Here is a 22,438-nt window from a genome sequence, read left to right on the forward strand (position 1 = left end):
TGCTACGTGAGAGAAGGATAAACAATAAAATCCACATTTGCTTTAATATTAATTACGAGCTGCAGCCTGTGGAACGATGATCATTATTTTTCAGATTTAAAAATTTCACTGTTAGGTAGCCCATTTATTGATGAAGGCTTTACGCTATATTATATCGGGTACTACGTGGATAAAACGGGGTAAGGCTATTTCTTGAATAAGGCTCCAACATCTGTCCCACTGACAGAACGTATGTTCTTACAGTGTTAAACATTAATCTATATTATGCAAAGATGACGCCGGCAGGCAAGCAGATGAATTAAAAAAATAAAATAGAATTTATTTGAAACAAAACTAACGTTTAGACTAAACGTCTTTAGTTAAACTTATGAACTTAAATCTTTTTTTTTATATGCCAGACAAAAAAAGGTAAAAAAGATATGTGTGTGTGTGTGTGTGTGTGTGTGTGAGTGTAGTATAAGTTGTATATTTACAGTTAATATTTATGTTTATATGAGTGTATAGTTCAGGAGATTCACAGAGTCGTCCCATCAAAGCGGGAAAATAATTTTTTACAACTTAATTTTCAGTATAACACATAATTATTAAGTGTAAGTGAATTTAATTTTTTGTTAGAGATGATATAGAAAGATGCTATATAAGTAATTTGTATACATAAACGTACATAAATAATTTCATAACTTCTTCCTTTTTAAACCTCAAATTCTACGATAACATAACGCAATGTAATATTTATATATCGCTTTTCAAAGTAAGTTTAGAAGCTACTTTTAACTTTTATTAAAGCGAAATAAGAAGAAAAGCGCTTGAACAATATACAGCCTTGCAGATGTCAAACCTATTGATTGTGACGAAGAAAATAAAATCTGTTCCATTTTTAGTATCGTTAAAAGGGAGTCCTTTATTTAGAAGCTGTTAGATACGAAGAATTAAACGGATTTATTTTACGAGGTTCCTGAAATATCCATTTGGAATCCTATTTTCTTATAAAAACATGTAATGCCATTTTAAAAGAGTATTGATGAATTATTTCTATTTTCTGATAAAAGACACAATCCATTCATCGTACAAACATGTTTTAAATCTTTTTCTTATAAAATTTTGTGTCGATTTAATACTTATATAATACAATGAATAGAATGATTTTACAGTTAGTTAGAATTAAAAATTTCATGCAGCAAAGGCAGCCAGGTGAAGTTTAAACCTAAAAGTTAAATAGAGAAGATAGCAACGTCTTTAGTTATTTAGTTAGGTCGTTGAGATAAATAAATTGTTCCTTATATAACGAGCTGGAAATTTGAGAACTATTAGAACCTGTACGGTGTTAGTCACGGTAGGGTGTCTGTTAATTAATAATAGACATTTACATAAGGTACTAAGTAGATTTTAAGGTACACTTCGATATTTTAGAATCAATCTATTCGTCAATATATTAGAAATCCTCTCGTCCCGGCTTCGCCCGGATATCAAGATTCCTGTTTTATGCCAAGGGATCATTTAATCGGGATAAAAAGTATTACTTATCATCTAAGTCAGTTCATACCGTATACCAAACATCATCATACGCAGAAATTATTTTGGATATTTTTCACATTTCAGCTTTGTAAAAATATGATACAAGAATATTTCAATACTGGATATTTATAAAATATAGCATATCATAAATAAAGCCATGATCAATTTAAATATTGTAAATGCATGCATATAGTATGATATAATATACGCTCATTTGTTTAGATTTTCTATCAAATCAAATCAAATCAATCACTAATATTTATTGAATTATACATAACATTCAATATAGCAATGCTGCATTGCAGAGTTATTATTGAAATTAACACTACGAAAAACTCGTACACAAGCAAAACATAAATGTAAATCTGTTTCATACATTTCTGTTTAAATTTAAAATGGGACGCATTAGTCGACTGTACAATATTTCAGGAAACAATAAATCAAGACGGTAAATATAATTTGTGCGAACGGAATTTTATTCCTTTGTTTTAATAAAGTTTTGTAAGAAAATAACGTATTTGTAATAATGGTAGCAAATAAAGTTAAGGGAATTGCTAACAAGACCTCGAAGGTTTTAACGTTTGGGTGCATTTAAAGATTGTAGACGATATAAAAATTAATTATTATAAATGCGTAAGCGTGTATCTATTTTGTTTGTTTGACTTTCTTTCGCGTTGCAACGAATTAATTTTATACGATTTTATAGTCTTGAGATAGATATAAACTACTCTATCCGTACAATTCCCATGGGAATGAGATATTTCATGGCGGTAAAAATCACCCCCACACATTTTATGATAATCATATTATCATAAAATCACTCCGTTGCAACGTGAAAGAAAAGCAAATAAACAAAGTTAGTAAGAAAGTTGCCTTGTGAACATGGCTCTCTAATAGTAATTTTTTTTTATATCAATCGAAGCAAACATTTACATATATAATTTTCTGTTTATAAGTACAAAGAACGATAGCTCATGAAATTCGTTACATTGTTTCAACGAATATAATATGACGTCGACAACAACGCGCATGCGCATTCTGTATTAATTCTCTTCAAATACGATGTAAATAAACAAACATTTGATGATGAATAACACTCATAAACAGCTGTTTGTACTTACCTATAAATAAACATAGAGAGTATTGCCAAGATTACGACCACAGAGCTTAGTACGATAGACAGGATGGCATATACGGGCAGCGCTGAAATAAAATAAATAAATTATGTATGTTAATAAAAATAAATAAAATAATCAATACATATCATCATCAGCCCACATGTATTTATTCTCAATGCTGGGACACGGGTCCCCTATGAGAATTCAGACCACAATCCACAACGTTGGCCAAGTGCGGGTTGGTAGATGTCGCATATCGTCGAAGTTTGTGAATCTTGGACCGCCACTTGGCCGGTCTCCTCACGATGTCTTTTATTACTGTTTTGAACAATGGTGATGCTATCCAATGCGCAGATAAGTTGAAACATCAATCTATTTCCTGCACGTTCACCTGGTCTCGAACCCCCGATTTAGCGATTTGAAGTCCGAGGTCCGCCCCACCACTGCCTTATCCATCCATATCTGTTAACTATATGTAGCACAAGATTCACGCGTGAAACATACAGACAATCAGACATCCCGTCAATATCGACTGATGAAAGAATTTTTTGTAATTGGTTTATTTAGAACATAGTATTTTCTTGTGTTTGATTTTACGCGAGTATTATACATTTAGAAATTAAAAACTTTTTAACGGATTTTAAACGCGACTTATTCATTATATTATTAACCCGACGTTTCGATCACTTTACAGCGAGCGTGGTCACGGGAAGACTGAATCGCTTTTAAATCCGTTAAAAAGTTTTTAATTTCTATTTAGAAAATGACAAAAACGAGATAAGAAAAAACAGAATTGTGATAGATATTAAACAAAATGGCGTATGAAACTCATACAGCGTGTAAGCACATGACTCAATAGTAAATATTTAAAAGACATATTTCTCGTCAAAGACTGAAAAAAAGCAGGTAAATTAAAATTGTAGAAGACATTCGATATAAAAGATGAGAAACGTGACGCATCTCTCTTGGCCAAGATTACCAATCACAAGAAATTTCTCGATCACTATTTTCAAAAGAAAAATGTACGCGAACCAACTTAGGTTTCTGATATAAACGTGAATTGAAAGACAAATTAGATACAAACGAAAAATACGTGTTTATTTTTAGAAATGAATTGTTTTATATAACGCTGTGTTTTGATTAAAGTTATACACGGGGCTCGCTAGAGGCGTTTATGTATCCGCAAAAAACAACACACATTGTGTCTTTATAATTAAATTTTCAATATCGTTGTTCTATTATATTAATTTAGGTTATAAACTAAGGGCAATCGTAGCATGCGTGCAGAGTATTGGTGTCTCAGTGGTTAAGACTTAAAAGAGTGCAAGAAATAACTTGATTTTTCAATTTAAAAACATCGTGACGAAACCGACACGTCAAAAGGTCGACGACATGTGACATCTGTCCAACCCGCAATCGGTCAGCGTGGTGGTTTATAGTCCTCATACGACCTGCGTCCCAGTGAGAACAAATATGAACTGACGATGACATAAACTAAATATATGCACAACACTTACTATATCATACATATTATGTACTTACAATTGTCGGGACAGAGTGAACCGTCGAAACCACAGCGCGGCGTGTCAGGGGGTGGGGTGGTCCGCCCGCCCGCCCAGTGGATGGGTCGGTTCTCAACGAATTGAAGGGACGAGTTCGCTGCTATATACGTCGCTACCACCTGTTGGGGTTATCATAATATCATATCACATTGAAACTCCGACTCAAAGGCTTATATACTCAAATAGACGTCGCACTGCTTTGGAATCGGCATCACGCATGGATTAATATTTACTACAGGTTCGAAAATCAGCTTCAACAAAGAAAACTAGGAGGTTGCTGTGACTACGAAGTCAGTCAATAGCGGGACTAATTCTATGGTGCGCAAAAGACGGAGCTATATAGGTCGTCTAGCGCTATTAATTTACTACACTGGAATTAGTACTGAATTAAAACGTCACGGTAACCATCCGTTCTGTGATCTTTAAGCGGCAACCTTATAGGTAAGGTTATAAATATATAAAATTTCAGTTGGAATGTAAGCACAGATGTAGGCTTCAATGGGTTACGATTCTAGTTAATAAAAGTAAAAAAAAATACGTAATACATTTTATTTTCTTCTGTGTTTGATTTTACGCGAGTATTACACATTTAGATATTATAAACGTCGGGTTAATAATATAACAAAAAAATCGCGTTTAAAATCCGTTAAAACGTCTTTAATTTCTATACGTAATACATTGTTATGTTTAGAACATAACATGTAACCACTGCGATGTTTTCATGTTAATCTTATAGAATCTCATTCGATTCGAATCTCGGCTGATAACCTACAGAGTTCTCGAATAACAAGTCCAAAAAATATATTCAAAAAGCACCTTCGTTTTCCTTCGTTTTCGGGACGTCGGTTGAAAATATAATATACTAAAGGCTCTATAAAGTCTGATATTAATTTTTTGTATGAAATCTCCGGAGATTCATTCCCCGTCAGTCGCACGAAACACAAAGAATATCATCCGCTGACAATTTTGACATTTTCATTAAGTATATCGAGTCAGATTTTTAAATGAGAAACGTTATTTGATTCGCTCGTGATGGATTTTCATAATTTATTGAATAAATAACTTCAAACAAAATGTTATGTTTTTTTATCTACACTAATATTATAACGCTGCAGAGTTTGGTTGTATGTTTGAACGCACCGTCCGATTTGAAAAATTATTTCAATGTTAGATAGCCCATTTATTGAGGAAGGCATTATAGGCTATATATATACCACGGGCGAAGCCGGGGCGGGCCGCTAGGTTAATATAATAACCATCCATACTAATATTATAAATGAGAAAGAGTGTCTATTTTTCACGTCATAACGAAACGATTTTATGACATGATTTCTGTATTGAGGTGGGTGGGATACAAGAGTTATAATGGCTTTTAATCGTAAGGTAACAATTTACTTCAATGAGAATTTGGCTTGACTGCGCAGGCGAAGCTGTGGGCGTATGTTTTTGTGGCTTTGGGATAATTATTCTTTATATGAAGAATACAGCAAAGTAAAACATGGAAAACAAATAAGTAATGATCTGATAAAAAACCTACTGTCACAAGTCGATCAGAAATTTCGACAACGACTGGACTTGTAAAGTTAAAATTTGTCAGGCAGTTAGTCAGCCTTTTAGTTTTCTTTGTTAGTTAATTAGTTTTCTTTGATACACAATTGATAATTTATATTATTGAATTTTGGAAAGCTCCCATACTTAATCGTTATCGCTCTATCAAAACTGCTTGTTCGTGATAAGATAGATATCTTTTTAACCCATGAACGATTTATGAGAAAAATAAGAAATTTATAATAACATAGTCAATTACTAAAACGTCATTATCTTCGAAATTAAATTTGTTTAATTTTCCTCCTGTGACAACAATTCTTTGAATTCAGAATGGGTGGACTTTATATGATTATAATATAAATAGCTTATTGATACATTAATATGCAAGAGGTTACATAGGACCGCAAAAACACGGCCAATGCGTTTCCCTGTAACACCCATACAATCATAACCACGCGATAAATTTACGAGTGACTCGTTAATTCATCGCGCGGTTAATTTAATGGTCCAGAAATACAAATATTTTGGACGCATCAAATTGTTTGCAAGCAAAATTGATTAAAATAATTTCGTTAAAACAACAAATCACTGTATTAACAGAGCGAGTTCGCTAAATTACACTTGAAGAGGAAATTGAAACCTCGTTATATCCTGATGAACCATGCTCTAATGGCTCTTTCCTGATTGCTTAGTTACCAATAACTAAGTAGGTACATAATATATCTAATTTCCTTACATAATATCATTTAATGCCTTTACAATTGAATTGCCCGCTTAAATGGAGTAAGAGATAAGGAAATCTCGACGATAGGAAAGAAGGGTCGGACTAGGAAGGGTGAGGAAAAGGAAACGGACTTCCGAATACCCCACTCACCGTACGAAGCACAATAGCATTCTAATGCTTCACAACGATCTCCTGCTGGGTTGTGGAATTTTCCTGCGAATTAGTTTAATTCTTAACGAAATGTGCGACTCTCATACTTTAAGTTTTTATAACATTCATACTAATATTAAGAAATAGTTTTATTATGTATACTAATAATCAAACGCTTAAGAGCTTGTATGTTAGAACGCACTACTCTCAGAAACTACCAGACCGATACGCACGTAACCTTTGAGAGCTATAGGCTATATATTAAGTACCACGGACTTGCGGTTTGCTATCTTTGTAGATGATCTTTCATTCAATCTTTATTTTTATAGATAGCTGGATGACTGGAATAATACATAGGCAAGGCTTATCCCGATATTCTTACGGGATACAGACTTACGCGGGTGAAACCGGGCGCACTGGTTATTTTATAATGCAACACAACACACTATGACAGTTTCCGGTCCATCTATCTGATTGCCTACCTGTCCAGTATGTTAATGGTTACGCCACCTCAGGCACGTGTTGTGATTCTTAATTATAATATCAGTAATGCTAAATATTGATGCTAAGTATCAAATTAAATAATACATCTATAAATTTTTACTAAACTTGCAGTTTCTAAAAGATAATTAAAAATAAACTAAATCGCTATCAAATTTTTAAAAAAGACCAAACAAGACCAAATTCGAGGGATGGGACACATGGGAGGCACCAGTCTTTAAATAAAAACTATCATAAAATTCGCTTAACCCAGTAGAAAGTTGAACAAACACATTAAAACACAGTCGAATTGGTAACGTTTTTTTTTTCCAAGTCGCTTGAAAAACATACCGACAAGATAATATTATAGCAAGTAGCGAAACATTAATGAACGGTGTAAATTGATTACATGGTATAACATCACTCTTGCGAGACTATAAGTGGACCCTAATAAGCTGCGATATCGACGCTTGTCGTCAAATTTAATTAAAAATATAACATTGTGTATGTGGGAGGCTCGACTCGCTTCGATACGTATTGAGCCAGCTCGCACCGGAGAAGTACCACAGCTTCACATAAAATCGCCGTAAAGTAGTAGCTTATGACGGAGCCGGGATGAGCGTCTAGTATGTAATAGATCCTATGATTAGGAATTAAAAACTTTTTAACGGATTTTAAACGCGATTTATTCATTATATATTATACATTATATTATTAAGCCGACGTTTCGAACACTTTATATAGAGCGTGGTCACGGGGAACTTAACTTAATAACTTAACATAACTACCAACGGATTTATTTTACAATACCATATATATAAGGCTAGCTGCACGCCCCGGCTCCGCCCGGGTAGTCATTGACCATTATTGAAATAACAAACTATCTTATCTTTTGTGTTGGTCAAACTGCACATGGTGTGCAAATTTGATTAAAATCGGTTGAGTAGTTTAGGTCCATCGCGGACAAACAACGTGACAGACACGTAATTTATATTAAGACTAGCTCTCGTCGCGGCTTCAAATGGATTAGCCGGCGATAAAGAAAACATATATGTATGCACATGTTTCTCGGTAGCTAAAGCATTCTGACGGCACATGAATTTTTAAAATCGGTCCAGCATTTCTTCAGCTACATCGCAACAAGAAATAAGCAAACAATATTCTCTCTATAATCCTAACAAATTCTAAGGGCATCCAGTCCGAATGGCCCACTATTTGTCACGCGAACTTAATAAATACACAATATTCATTAATATTCAAAACACAACTAACCTCGAATTCGCTTGTTGTAGGATTCATATCTAGTAATGAGTATGAGGCCACACGATCTCCATTTTCGTTTATTATCACCTCTCCAGTTATTCCTGGTAACACAATTACATATCTATACTTATAGCATACAGCTGAAGAGTTTGTTTGTTTGAATGCACTAATCTCAGGAACTACTGGTCCGATATGAGAATTTCTTTCAGTGTTAGATAGCCCATTTATTGGGCTATAGGCTATAAATGTACCACGGATGAAGCCGGGCGGACCGTTAGTTAAACAAACAAACAACAACAAACAAAAACACTTTATTGTGCACCAATGATAACATAAAGTAACAAAGAATATGTATATACACTAAAACATGAACATTTACGAGCACAACAGGCGGTCTTATCGCTAAGGCAGCGATCTCTTCCAGACAACCTGGTGGTCAAGGAGAAGCTGTGGGAAATATAAGTATGGGGAATAGGTGCGATTACATTTTAAATACATATATACAATAGATATACATAAAACATACAAAAATAGAAGGACATATTATATATAATAAGAGAAATACATAAATTACACATATGCCAAAATAATAAAAAAAAATACAATAAAAATAAACAAAAAGGACTTATTTACTAGTTTACAAAGGCACATACGGAGACTTTATTACTTATTAATTAGACAGATAAAATTGCTTCAGCAGTGTTTTGAATGTGAGTAGAGATTGAGCTTCTCTTATGTCCAATGGCAAATCATTCCATAGTCTAATGGCCCGCACAGTAAAGGAAGAATTATATAGGTGATTGATATGAGCTGGCATAGCAAGACGAGACTTATTTGACGATCGAATTGGGTGGATATTAGACACAAGGAACTCAAATCTCTCTTTTAAGTATGGCGGAGTTTTCGGATCAAACAGAACACAGTACAGGAGGTGAAGGATGTGAGTATTTCGGCGAAGACGAATGGGAAGCCAATTGAGCTTAGTGCGAAAATCGGAAACATGATCGTATTTGCGCAAGCCAAACACGAATCTTATACAAAAGTTTTGAAGGCGCTCAAGGCAGTCAAGGTGATATTCATAGAGGTCAGGATAACACACGTCCGCATAATCTATAATTGGTAAAAGGAGTGTTTGCACAAGCGCAATTTTAGTGGGTATCGGCAGAAAGTTGCGTAGCCGACGAATGGAACTAGCAGCAGCAAAAACCTTTTTACGCACTTCGTTGATTTGTCGATTCCAAGTTAGGCATGTATCGATCCAGATTCCTAAGTTAATTATATAATTGCGACATTATCGTCTCACTAATATTATAAACGCGAAAGATTGTACGTATGGATGGATGTATGGATGAGTGTTACGGTTTTACGCAATAACACCTTATTGTATTTGTATGAAATTCGGTACAGTATAGATACTAGCTGCCCGGCCTGGCTTCGCCCGTGTTACTTATATAATCCATTTTACTCAGTGAAGATGCAGCTTTCTTATGGTGTAAGAATTATTAAAATCGGTCGAGTAGTTTTTGTATGGATACATTACAAACTAGAAAAAAGCAAATCTTTATTATATTAGAAGATAAGATGTAATGAAGTGAAGACCAGAGTCAGTTAATTACAATGATATAAACGATACAAAGAGTAGATACTCAGAGCCAATAAGTTTTTTGTGCTTTGATTATACCCTAATATGTATTTTGGGTAAAAACGATTCTATTTTGAGTTACAATTTTATAAAATTATGCCATTTGGTTTGGACTTTCGTGAACTGTTTATTAAAATAAACTTTTAATTATTTTATTATTATCATTAGTAAAATGGTCTATCGCTAAATAATCTTATTTGCTGATGAATCGTTTCTACAAATAGACCCAGACTTAATATAAGTTATCGACCTAGATCTTTTAGTAAGACTCACATAGTAATCTCCATGAAATAAGAAAAGATATTTAATTGCGAGTACATCATAAAACAGACAATTCTATTTAAGATTAATCAGTCCAATTACCATTAATCCCGATCCACAAACTTGATTATACATAGACAAATTTAGACCCACATAAACTCTATGGATGTGTGGACATATTCACGTGCCGTCCCGTGAGTTAGCAAGGGGTCTTGCTTGTATTATTAGTTATTAATTGTATATTTATTATTGTTTAATTTTAGTGCATAGATTGTAAGTTTATAAGATTAATCATTATTTTTTTTTATGTCATAGCAAGCTCCTGAGCTGGTGGTTCGCTTGACGGTAAACGATCAGCACCGCTCATAAATTTGCAGGGCTAGACATAAAAAATATCATTAGTAGATTTTTGTATGAAGTCTTTAAAGGTTATTCATGTGTACAAAGAAGAAGATAAATAAACAGCACAGACAATCAAGCATATACCCTCATAAAGCACAGACCTTGAAACGTTCGATTCCACATGTTTCTAATGACCGCAGCGCCATCTAGCTGACCCCGGGGGTCAGCCGCCTGGCGTAGAGTGTCGTTGAGCGCAAACGCGTAGAGCAGCACTGCGTCGTAGAACGCAGCTACGAACGTAGACACAACCTCGCCTTTGCCGAAAGTGTAGTTATACTTCGTAGCGGCAAGGTCTTTGACCTGAGATGGCGAACATCGAATATTGAATCAGAGATAGTGTGTGTGTTACTGTTTTGGCGTTTTCTTCGTTGTAAAGCGATAATTGTATTGGGGAAAACGAATTGTATGCGGACACATTACATTTAATTCACACATTAGAGGGATATAAATATCTCAAATTAATTTAAAACGTGACAAATTTAATCGGTCAACTTATTAAGACTAATAGACGTTTAGTAATAGTAGACTAATTAAGATTTAAAATAAGCAGCCATATTACGCCTTAAAATGTCTTAAGTAAATTCTTATTAATTTATAGTATATTCTATGTTATTTATCTTGCAATAACAATCTCCTAATTATTTAATATCCATACTGTCAATTTAGATATTTAATTTATAACTTTTTTTTATTTTTTAAAAATATAAAAGGGTAAAACTTTTAATAATACATAGGTAGGTTTATTGAATTCTTAAAAATAATATAGCAGGGCTTTAACCTCAACAAAAGGTAATTGAAACAAAATGTTATTTCGAATACTACAAAAAGTTTTTGTACATGTTTTATTTTTAGAAAACCACATTCTCTGTGAATTTTATTTTCGCTTTGTCTATTATTTTTTTATTAAATTAAAGTCTACTCGTTTTAGTCGGAGAACACAATATAAAACATGTCATCATATTTTTTAATTGTAAATATAATGTACATAAAGCTTTTATATACATACAAATATGCATACAAAATGTAGATACATACGTCATTTTGTAAGTTAATATTCCATCTCTATTTCGCTTTGAATTGACGAATATGTTTTTTTTATCAAATAATATATTAAATTTCGACCGCCGCCTTTGGTATTATAGTCAACAGTTTTTGACGCCCGGGCATAGAGGGGTCCTGAGTTTGATACCCGGTGGGGATCATTAACTTATCCATAAAAACTTCTCAACGTATTTGCCTCATTTGCCCCACAAGACGACACGGGAATTCACGTCAGTAATCATATCGTACAACAAAATAGAAGAAAACACAAATAGTTACTGTTTATTAGAGAATGAAAATCTTCGCTTTGTAATAAAAGTGAAGTCCCGTGTCCCCTACTGCATACCCCAGAGCAGATGATATACATCTGGTTCACTGATCGATTTTTTTTAAGGACAAGTAGGTGATCAGCCCTCTGTGTGCCAGACCGAGACGTTTTTTTTATTGTGCGTCCCCACCGGGAATCGAACCCAGGATCGTTTGTACGCTCACGCGTTAACAAATGCACCAAGAAGGCGGTCATGTACCAAGGAGGCAGTCGCTTTATAATACCTTGTCAGAAAACTCTAAATATTCCTTCTTCTCAGGTGCCGGGCTGGTGACGGTAAGAACAGCGCTATACGCCCGTCTCGCTCGCTCATTTCTTTCATCAGTATCACCTTCCACCTTCCATGGCTCCTTTGAGGATGCTGACGCCAAGCTATAAAGGAAATGGGTTTACTAGCTTCCCGACCGTTATGTCATTTTACCGTGATAAATATAGCGTATATCCCTCTAGACTTTTACCTATGTTCAGACATAAAAATCATACGAAAAATCCATACGTTGCCTCTTTCAAACAAACACACTTTCGCCTTTATTATATCAATAAGGAAGTAATGATTAATTATATTTATATAAAAATCGAGTATATTATGATTATAAATCAATAAGAGCGTTGGTGTAAAATTTTGCCGAAAAAAATCAAGAACGCGAGCAAAACGATGTTGTCATTAGCAATATAATTAATATGTTAAATTACCACTTATACTATGTTCCATTCTATTTTTTCATTGCAGTAACAGGTAAAGGAGCGAATGGTTCGCCTGATACATCCTGTTAATCCATTTCTTATCCCTTTACCCATTAAAAGCGGGTAACGCAAGCGTTACGGCACTACTGCGAATGTTCATAGGCGGTGGTGATCGCTTACCATCAGGCGAACCACCAGCGCAGTTGACGCTATTACATAAAAAAGCGTCGACCATTCGTAGGAACGTAACCTTACAAACATTCTGGAATTGCTCAAACGTACACCAGATTAATAAGCGATATAGTTCTTTATTCTATAATAAGATTCCTTTGCTAATTAAATTAGTTTTCATCCCGGAAGTCGCACGCGAAAAAAAAGCCCCGGGAAGTGTCTTTTTCTTAGAATACGCGGACAAAGCCACGGCTGAAAAGCGGCAATTTCAAAAGCGAGTTTAATTGTTTCTATCAAGGCGAACAGGAGCGACATTATAGTATGATTTATGAGTCGGATGACAGTTAGCAGGCTGATTATATAGGTTTCTTTACAAATTTTTTTTACCACACCGGCGCGGCCGCGGTTAATAACTAGTCATATTAATTTATGAGTGTAGATGAATTTAAAACATATTAAATGCAATGTTATTATTAGTATATGCAATCTACTGCCGTATTATAAAAAGGTCATGATCAAAGGTCGTGTGATAAAATATAAAATGCAACCGCCAACGTCACGATAGGCAAATAATCACAATTTGATAAGAAATAATACTGTACGAGCAAAATTATTTATGCCCAGTTGTAAAGAAACATTTATTATGTTACATTTTCATGATATATAGATATTTCATACGTATATTATTTATTACTACTTATTCCGAAAGGAACAGTCACTACGGGATCAGCAAATTATATTTAAAACAAATAAAACCACCTCCAATTGTTAGAAGTAGATCAAGTTAAAATGGGACTACTGGTTTTCAAATGATAAATGAATCATTAAAATCGATTCATTCAGACGAAAGCTTGAGGTTACAAAATCAGAAAATATAATCGAGTTGATGACCTCCCTTTTTTGAAGACGGTTGATAAACTAACTGAAACAGTGTTACTTAGATATCGCATTATGTAACAAGTATTGTTTTATGATTGTCTTAAATTTGTAAAATTATTGTATACGCAGTAACTATTACACGACTGATATTGCGAAGCGTTCGAGAATGCTCTACTACCAGAAATTTGGTCCATTAAATTTATCATTCGCTTGGATCACGATATCTCCAGAATCATTGTATCATTTTCTAGATATAATGTCAATTAATTTTTCCTCTGTTAAAAATTAATTTTAGATATCTCTGTAGCATTTTATATAACTCAAGGTGATTAATTCTATTAAAAGTAAAAATGATTTTAGATAACAGAACCGGAATGGTCTATTAAAGTAATAAAAATCTACACGTTTTTTCATTTTAAACACGATTACTTGGGTAGAAATGAATTAATTTAATCAGTTTTTTTATTAACTATTATTAACTTTATGTGTATTACGCGAATAAATATTTAAATGGACCTCTTACTGATCGTCGTTTGATAGTCATTCACGAAAAACTATATCGTTGAAGTATAATCTATACTGATATTGTAGTATAGTGTTACATAGCCCATTTATTGAGGAAGGCTTTATAGCCTTCCGCAATAAATGGGCTATGTAACTTGCTTCCTTGCGTTTATACGCACGGGCGCATTTTTGGATTTTGCAAACATTTCTTTTCAATGTATAGTGAAGTCCCGTGTCCCCTAGTGGGGTATGGGGCAGATGATGTACATCCGTTTCACTGATCGATTTTCTTTAGGGACAAGTAGGTGATCAGCCTTCTGTGTCCTGCCAGACCGAGACATTTTTTTTTTGTGCGTCCCCACCGGGAATTGAACCCAGGACCCCTCGGTTCTACGCTCACGCGTTAACCACTGTACCAAGGAGGCGGTCAAGTCGGTCAAGAAGGTCGGTTTCTTTTCAATACTTACTTTGAAAACAATTCTATATTGAAGAAGACATATTCCCCCGATGAGACCATGTTCAAGTCGTCTGCGGCCAGCATTATTTCTCTCACAGTGTTGGGACTCGCACATACAACCACGACTGTAACAAGAAAAATGTCGATATATAAAATGAACCACCAAATATATGGTCAATATAGAGTTTTTAATATACTGCACTAGATGTTCGCCTCGACTTCGTCCGTGATCTATATAGCCTATAGCAATCAACGGTCACGTGCATATCTAACAGTGAAACAATTTGCAAAATCGGTAGAGCAGTTTCTACGATTACCCCTTAAAATAAAATAAAATATATCTGAAGCTCTCATCTATTCCTTTGTAAACTACCAAAAAAAGTTCCATCCGCCCTTTGCTAAATTTCCATTTACAAAAGTAGATACAATTATTTAGAAATGTCTATATGAATTTACACACTAAATAACAATGTTACCTGATTTTTCACAAAGAAGGGTTCTTTTTATGAAATAGAGCTGGTGCTGCTATAGCTCATAAATTTACGATCTTCCGTATAATGTTAAGGCAAGTGATCGTAAATAGAAGGGTTGAAATGCTCTTAAACCCTCCTCAAATACCAGACATGTATAGCTTTTAGTCGATATTTTTTATAGTAGTCTTTACCTATATTTACTTGAAAAGAAATTCAAGTGCTTTTAAGGTAAATGTAGAATCAATAAGCAAAAAAAGAATAAGCTATGATTTGATGTGTAATCACACGAGTAAATGATTTGAAGATACAGAGATTACACAAGGGAATTTTAGCTTGATTTAAACCAGTTTATATAGTACGAATAATAGTAGAAAAAAAGCAGTGGTGGCTCAGTGGTGAGAACCTCGGACTTCAAAATCGATAAGTCGGGGTTCGAGACCGGCCGAGCGTGCAGGAAATAAATTGATTTTTCAATTTATCTGCGCATGTGGATAACATCACCACTGCTTAAATGGTGAAGGAAAACATCGTGAGGAAACCGGCATGTCCGAGAATTAAAAGTTCGACGACATGTGACATCTGCCAACCCGCACTTGGCCAGCGTGGTGGATTATGGCCTGAACCCTCATAGGAGGCCTGTGTCCCAGCAGTGGGAACATATATGGGCTGATGATGATGATGATGATATAGTACGAATTATATACGGCTGCATGTGACATGTCCAAGTAACTTTTCACCTCAATAAAAAGTGCGGTTGGTCGTCGATTTTTTTGGCCATGCATGCTTTTCCTCACTATATTTTCCTTCACCGATTCGAGCAGTGATGATGTGGATAAAAAAAACTATTTTTTGCTTCCTAGGTTGGTCAGAGTAAGGATATATAAAAGGATGGACTGGGAAGGGTGACGAAAAAAATATAGGCCGGCTCCCCCAATCACGAAACGAAAAGACAGCATGCTATTACTTCCCGCCGATCTTCTGTGGGGATGTGGTACCTTCTTCCTCGGTGAGAGCTGGCCCAATTCGTGCCTAAGCGTGCTCCTTTCCCACATTCAAAATTAAAAGTATATTGCCTTACAATGAAATATTAATATTTCCTGCTATTATAGTAGTAAGTACTAATAATTTGCTGCATTGCTGTTCACACGATAATGGCGTCGTAAACACGGATTGTATTACATTCTGATTAAATTCTTTCGTAGTCGCAAATATTATGACATTTTATAAGACAATGTACCTTTACGTTCAAATATTAGCAATAATTATTTTCTAGAAAATATAAAACGGCAATAAAATTGATCTATTAAACTAATAATCAAATGATTTAAACTAGATCAAAGTGATATGAAACCATACGGAAGACACAAAGTTTCAAATCTATACTGATATTATAAAGCTGAAGAGTTCGTTTGTTTGTTTGAACGCGCTTATCTCAGGAACTACTGGTCCATTTTGAAAAGTTCTTTTAGATAGCCCATTTATTGAGGAAGGCTTTAGGCTATATATGTACCACGGGCGAAGCCGGGGCGGATCGCTAGTCAAAAACAAATTAGCAAAACCGGTTCAAACGAACAAAGGTTCAGTGAAATGAAGTTACTCCTGATTTTTCGAAGTCTGTTTAAATTATTTATTTGTGAGTGTCTGTACACAGATGTAAAAACCTGTATTAATAATCTTAGAATAATGAGGTTAAACGAATTTTCACTCTGTATTAACATTAAATACAAAATCTTTGATATTTCGATGAACACAACACGTTAATTACAAGCAAATGTTAGTTAATTATAACGAGTAAATATTGCTCAACTAACTATAGCAATTGAATTTAAACTATAAATTTTCCGTTCAAAAATGAATTAAACAAAAAAACATTTTTTAAACAAAAATCTAATAGGCATAAAGAAAAGTCGAATTTTGACTTACTTAGTGATCAACGCACAACCCAAACGGCTGGATGGATCGGTTTGAAATTTGGCATTCAGATAGATATTATGACGTAGGTATACGCTAAGAAAGGAATTTGATAAATTCTACCTCCAAGAGGATAAAATAGGGTATGAAAGTTGGTACCATGAAAAGAATTAAGACCGCGTGGGCGAAGCTACGGGCAATTACTAGTAGCATCATTTGTTATATTTATTTTGTAAAAAACTATTCTGCTTATAAGCCAGGCTTTCAAATTAAATTAAAGATGAAAAGTTTTAATAGCTTTATGCCGCCGCATTATCTATATCTATTTTAAAGTTTCTACCACCCAATTATAATTACTAACGCATAACTCTTTTCATTATTACCAGGTCGTAAAGACCTCGCAAATCAGAGCATTATTGTACGAGGTACACGTGGTGCCAAACCGATTCAATAAACAGTGTTTGTGGATAGAAATAAAACTAAAAGTATAATATCACGTAGCAACCGATTTACTCTATTAACAAAGACTATTTACATTTTTTGTATACACACTTTCATATAATGTCGCTTATCTATACAAATATACAGCTGAAGAATTGATTGTTTGAATAATTCTGATACGTATTGAAAAATCGTTTTTGCATGTATGAAGAATGTAAAAATATGCTCATGAGGCCGGAATCTGCTTGAATCGTGTGGAAACACTTTCGCCTTTTGACGAGGTCACAGGTTCGAATCCCGATTCTTGATAGATATTTTTTTTATTTTTTTTATTTTCAAATATAAATAAAACAATTCTCAGATGTAATCATTTCAGTAATCGGTCCAGTATTTCTTGAGATTAGCGTATTCAAACAGTGAAACTCTTCAGTTCTAAATTATAAGTATAGACTCCTATAAGATCCCACTACAGTTTCGTAAATCACGTACGAAACATATTGACAAGGCAGTATATATTGCCATATACAAACAGTATATGGAAACACTATTATACTGTGTTAAAGAATCCATTTGGTATTCTTATCATATTACTGTATCAAGTTTCTCAAATATAATATGTTATTCTATTTATCCTAGGAGAGAGTATGCAAATATTCAAAAAATCATTGAAATCTGTTGAACCGTTCTTGAGTTATAATACTGTTGCGCAATTTAAAACTTAATAGTTCATTTTAAATGTGTTTTTTGTGCATTCGACTTCAATTATTCATTGACATATTAAATTCATACACATTGTTATGTCAACGCCTGCAAAGCAAAGCGGTTGCTAGTTAGCGATCACCAGGTCAGCTAATACTGCTCAGCTAATTCTGTTGGTGTTTAAACAGTCGGGTATAAAGGAATCACGGTGTTGACAAAAACAAACAAAGACAATATACTAGGAAGTACGCAGTAGAATATGGAAGTATACTCGCAGTAGAGTTTTAGCTGTAAGAATCTGATATAACCCACAGCTTAGGTCAGCTCTCCGGAGTATGTTCTTGTAGTGTATAGATATGGGTAGTATAAAATCATGATTCAACGCTTGGAATACTGCACATTTGCAAGAATTATCCACGTAAAAAAGGGTATGAAGAAAATTTAGTTGAAAGGAGCTATTGGATTAGGAAATTATTGGGCCATTTTTATCCTGAACGAATTAACGAAGTATTGAGTCAAAAATTGAAAATGATGAATGTAGGAAATTTGCGTTTAATAATATTTGTGATGTAAAATATAAAAACTTAAAAATAAATCACGCTTCAATAGAAGGCATTTCTTTTATATTAAAAACGATCTGCCCCGGCTTCACCCGTGGTACGTTTATTCTCTCCATAGGAACCCTCCTTATGCACTAACAAAAAGTAAAACTTTAACCGAATTAGTCGAGCCGTTTTCAAGTAATACGGCCAACACATCTGGCCATTTATTATTATCTATATAGATATCGAACTTTTCACATTTGTGTGTGTTTACCCAACTACTCCAAATGGTATTAAAACAAGCTAAGACACTTTTGAATTTATAATATTAGTCGAGACATTTTTATACGAATCAGTTCCGCAAAGAAAACAAACTCATAAATTTGGATACTTGACAAGTCGTAAATTGGACCTCTAGATAAGGCCTTTTCGCTAACATCTCTTCAAAAATGAAAACAACACGAAAATAATATTTTACAAAAACATTTCGCCATTTAAAATACGTATCGCTTTTTTGGTAAAATTCAACTAAAATATCTCAATTGTTTTAAGGATACATTATATTGTTTGAACAGTTATTTTAATTTCACGTTTAAGCTTAACATCATGTGATTATATTAATAATTAACAGATAATACAATTTACAGCAATATTCCTCAAAGAGTATTAAACTTAAATAGTTGCTGTAGCCCACAAAGCTGCTGAGCTCAAACGGAACTGGGCTGGCCATGTCTGCAGGATATCCGAAGAGTTGTGGGCAAAGATTACCACGACGTGGATACCCAGTGAGAGTAAAAGATTCCAGATTCGATTGGACGAGCTTGACTCTCACTGTAAGAATTGAAGCAAAATATCTCACAACAGAAAGATGTGGACGGAGGGAAGAGAAATTTTTTGCCAAGCAGTGAGAAAAAAAATATTACAAAATTATATTAGAAACATACTAAAAAGCGCAAATTATAGCTTAATTGGGAATTTCATTTCAAGCATTACATTGAGGATTGCTTCAAAATAGATCGGCAATATCCAAATCTTATATAATATATTATTTAAATCATTATTCCTACCGACTAAAAACTATAATTGAGAAAGAGAAATTGTTTGTCTTTTTTTACGTAACAGCAGAGCGACTTTTTAACGCAGTGAAGCATTCCATTCCACCGAGATTTTTCTTCGTTCACGCGACCGAAGCTGCGGGCGGAAAGCTACTCACACATAAAAACTATTAAAATAATTTTTATGGACCAAAGGTAGCATTGATTCAATTTGAATTGCAATCGAAAGTAGAGAGAACTCCTTACTCCAGCGCTAACTAATCCCCTTAGCCTAACAGGTATCGACCGTAGTTCCTGACAAATGAAGTTAAATCTAATCTTCTTTATTATAGGACATATTTTCGATCAAAAGACTTTCTGATTGCTGAGATATCTTATTTATACAGTCGTGGAAAGTGAGTGGAATTTTTCAAATTGTATATCTGTGGTAGAAGTGATGTTCCGAAACAGTGGTTAATGAACAACTTACTACGTGATACGAATGGGGAGGGCTTCCAAAGAATGCTTGAATAAAACTGCCCTATTCTTCTTTGAAAATTAGAATAACAGGTCCAATTGGAAGGCACTCTTAACTAGAAATAGAACCGATAGTTCCTAAAAAAATGTCTCTCTCTATATATGTATGTGGAAATACATGTGGAACCATATCACGCCGAAATGTAGTTAAAAATGGCATTTTTCCTCCCGATATTCAGGGCAGTACCCTGGGGAGCGGGGTAAAATGTTAAAATGTGTACATTGTGGTAACTCAATAACGCAGAGTCCGGTTTCATTCGTACTTTTTATGAGATAAATGACATATAAGAATAGATAATAATATCATCCGTTGTGTAGTTCATAAATTATAAACATCTTCAGAACATCGTGGTTTTTAATATCACAAACTGAACGATAGTAATGAAAAGTACTTATATAACTTATATATAAAAATGGAAAATATAAGTAACAATGGATCCTGCACCTAGCTAACCATTAAGCAAGGAGTGCCTATTTATTACTTTATTATTTACGTTATAAAATTCAATAATTACACCATAAAAATTCACATACATCGCATCGTTACGGCACCGATCAATATTAAGAAGCACTTAAATGAAGTTATTTATTTCATAAGGCCCTTGAATCTTATGAGTATTATAAGCTATTGTAGCCCGATATATTTAAAACGAATATAGGAATGGTACATTAAGTGGATTAAAAGGAAAGAATCAGTATGAGATTTTGATTTGAAATAAACAATTACAGACTGTGTTGGCGGTTTTCTTTGTATGTGTATTAAATGATATTTGTAGAAGCGATTGTACGCATTAACGGCATTGGATGACTATTTGTAGTAGTTAATTAATTCTGGATAAGAATGAATTAACTACAAAGATTACTAAGATTCCTCCATAATCAATCACATCGAGGATATAATGTTAAACCATGCGCAATCGTCTTAATGCCATCGACTAAATGCGAAATCCTACTACTTAATATTATAAATGCGAAAGTTTGTAAGGATGTGTGTGTGTGTTTGTTGCTCTTTCACGCAAAAACTACTGAACCGATTGCAATGAAATTTGGTGTGTAGACAGCTGGACAACTAGAAAAATATATAGGCAACTTTTTATCCCGATTCCTACGGGATACGGACTTACGCGGGTGAAACCGCGGAGCGCAGCTAGTCATTCATATGTAAAATCTTAAAATTTATAAATATTAATTTGTCTTCGCTTTAATTTGTCGCAGACTAAAAACACATTTAAAAAATTGGCCATCTTTCGCTTCCAGCAACGATTGGGTGCTTCGCTTACAATTGTCTACAAAAATTACAGCTGACTAAACTATCACAGTATCTCCACTGTACTTAAGCCGTCTTAGAATAATTTACAAAATCTGATGTATGTTTCAACCATAAATTGATTCAAATGCATCGCTAATGTCATCTGATTGTTTGGGTGATCGCGACGCTACAATACTGAAACTACAACATACGATATTTTAACCAAATAACCCACAGAGTTATCTGTTTTTAAAAAAACCAAATCAAGTAACTAGTAACTATATGCCTAAACCGTGTTTAAATTATCAAAGTCGATTCACTCAGACGAAAATCGAAACCTTAAACTTGTTGGAGGTTGATTGTAAAATACATCGATATTCTGTGGGGGCGTGGTACGTCCCCGGTGCGCGCTGGGCCAATTCGTGCTGAAGCGTGCTCACTCCCACATTAAAAAGGTCACTAATATAAAAGCATTTCTTCTATTTAGTTTTGCGATGTGTCTTTTAATAGGAAAATCTGGAGGTAAAGTGCCAAGTTAGCCGAATTTTCAAAGGTTCGAGAAAAAATTTAATGGTCCCTTCTGGTATACACCCTCTCCCTATAAATTACAATAAAGGCGGGATCTCGCGATAACAATCTAAATCTTCACAAAACTGGACTCTTCTTAGATTATTTTCCCATATTATATTATGTGAGAACAGCTGTTTGGTATAACAAAAAAATTGTATCGTTGCCTGGGAATATGCTAGAAACTTTTAATTCGAATTATGAAATTAAAACGGAACATTGTTATTCTTCTTTCTTTCTTATTATTCAAAATGAA

General features: G+C 34.2%; 1 protein-coding gene across 1 annotated transcript in view; it reads right to left on the reverse strand.

Annotated features, from left to right (window-relative positions):
- The window catches only part of LOC119828999 (atrial natriuretic peptide receptor 1), a 58,344-nt gene that overhangs the window by 21,800 nt on the left and 14,106 nt on the right, over positions 1-22,438 (reverse strand). Inside the window, exons 4-9 of the mRNA XM_038351346.1 lie at positions 14,740-14,854; positions 12,259-12,406; positions 10,767-10,965; positions 8,370-8,461; positions 4,176-4,314; positions 2,637-2,718 (exon numbers count right to left, since the gene is read on the reverse strand). Coding sequence (XP_038207274.1) covers positions 2,637-2,718; positions 4,176-4,314; positions 8,370-8,461; positions 10,767-10,965; positions 12,259-12,406; positions 14,740-14,854 — 775 coding nt within the window. The remainder of the gene's footprint in view (positions 1-2,636; positions 2,719-4,175; positions 4,315-8,369; positions 8,462-10,766; positions 10,966-12,258; positions 12,407-14,739; positions 14,855-22,438) is intronic.

Source organism: Zerene cesonia, chromosome 9 (assembly GCF_012273895.1).
Source record: "Zerene cesonia ecotype Mississippi chromosome 9, Zerene_cesonia_1.1, whole genome shotgun sequence".
In the NCBI taxonomy this organism is placed as follows: Eukaryota; Metazoa; Arthropoda; class Insecta; order Lepidoptera; family Pieridae; genus Zerene; species Zerene cesonia.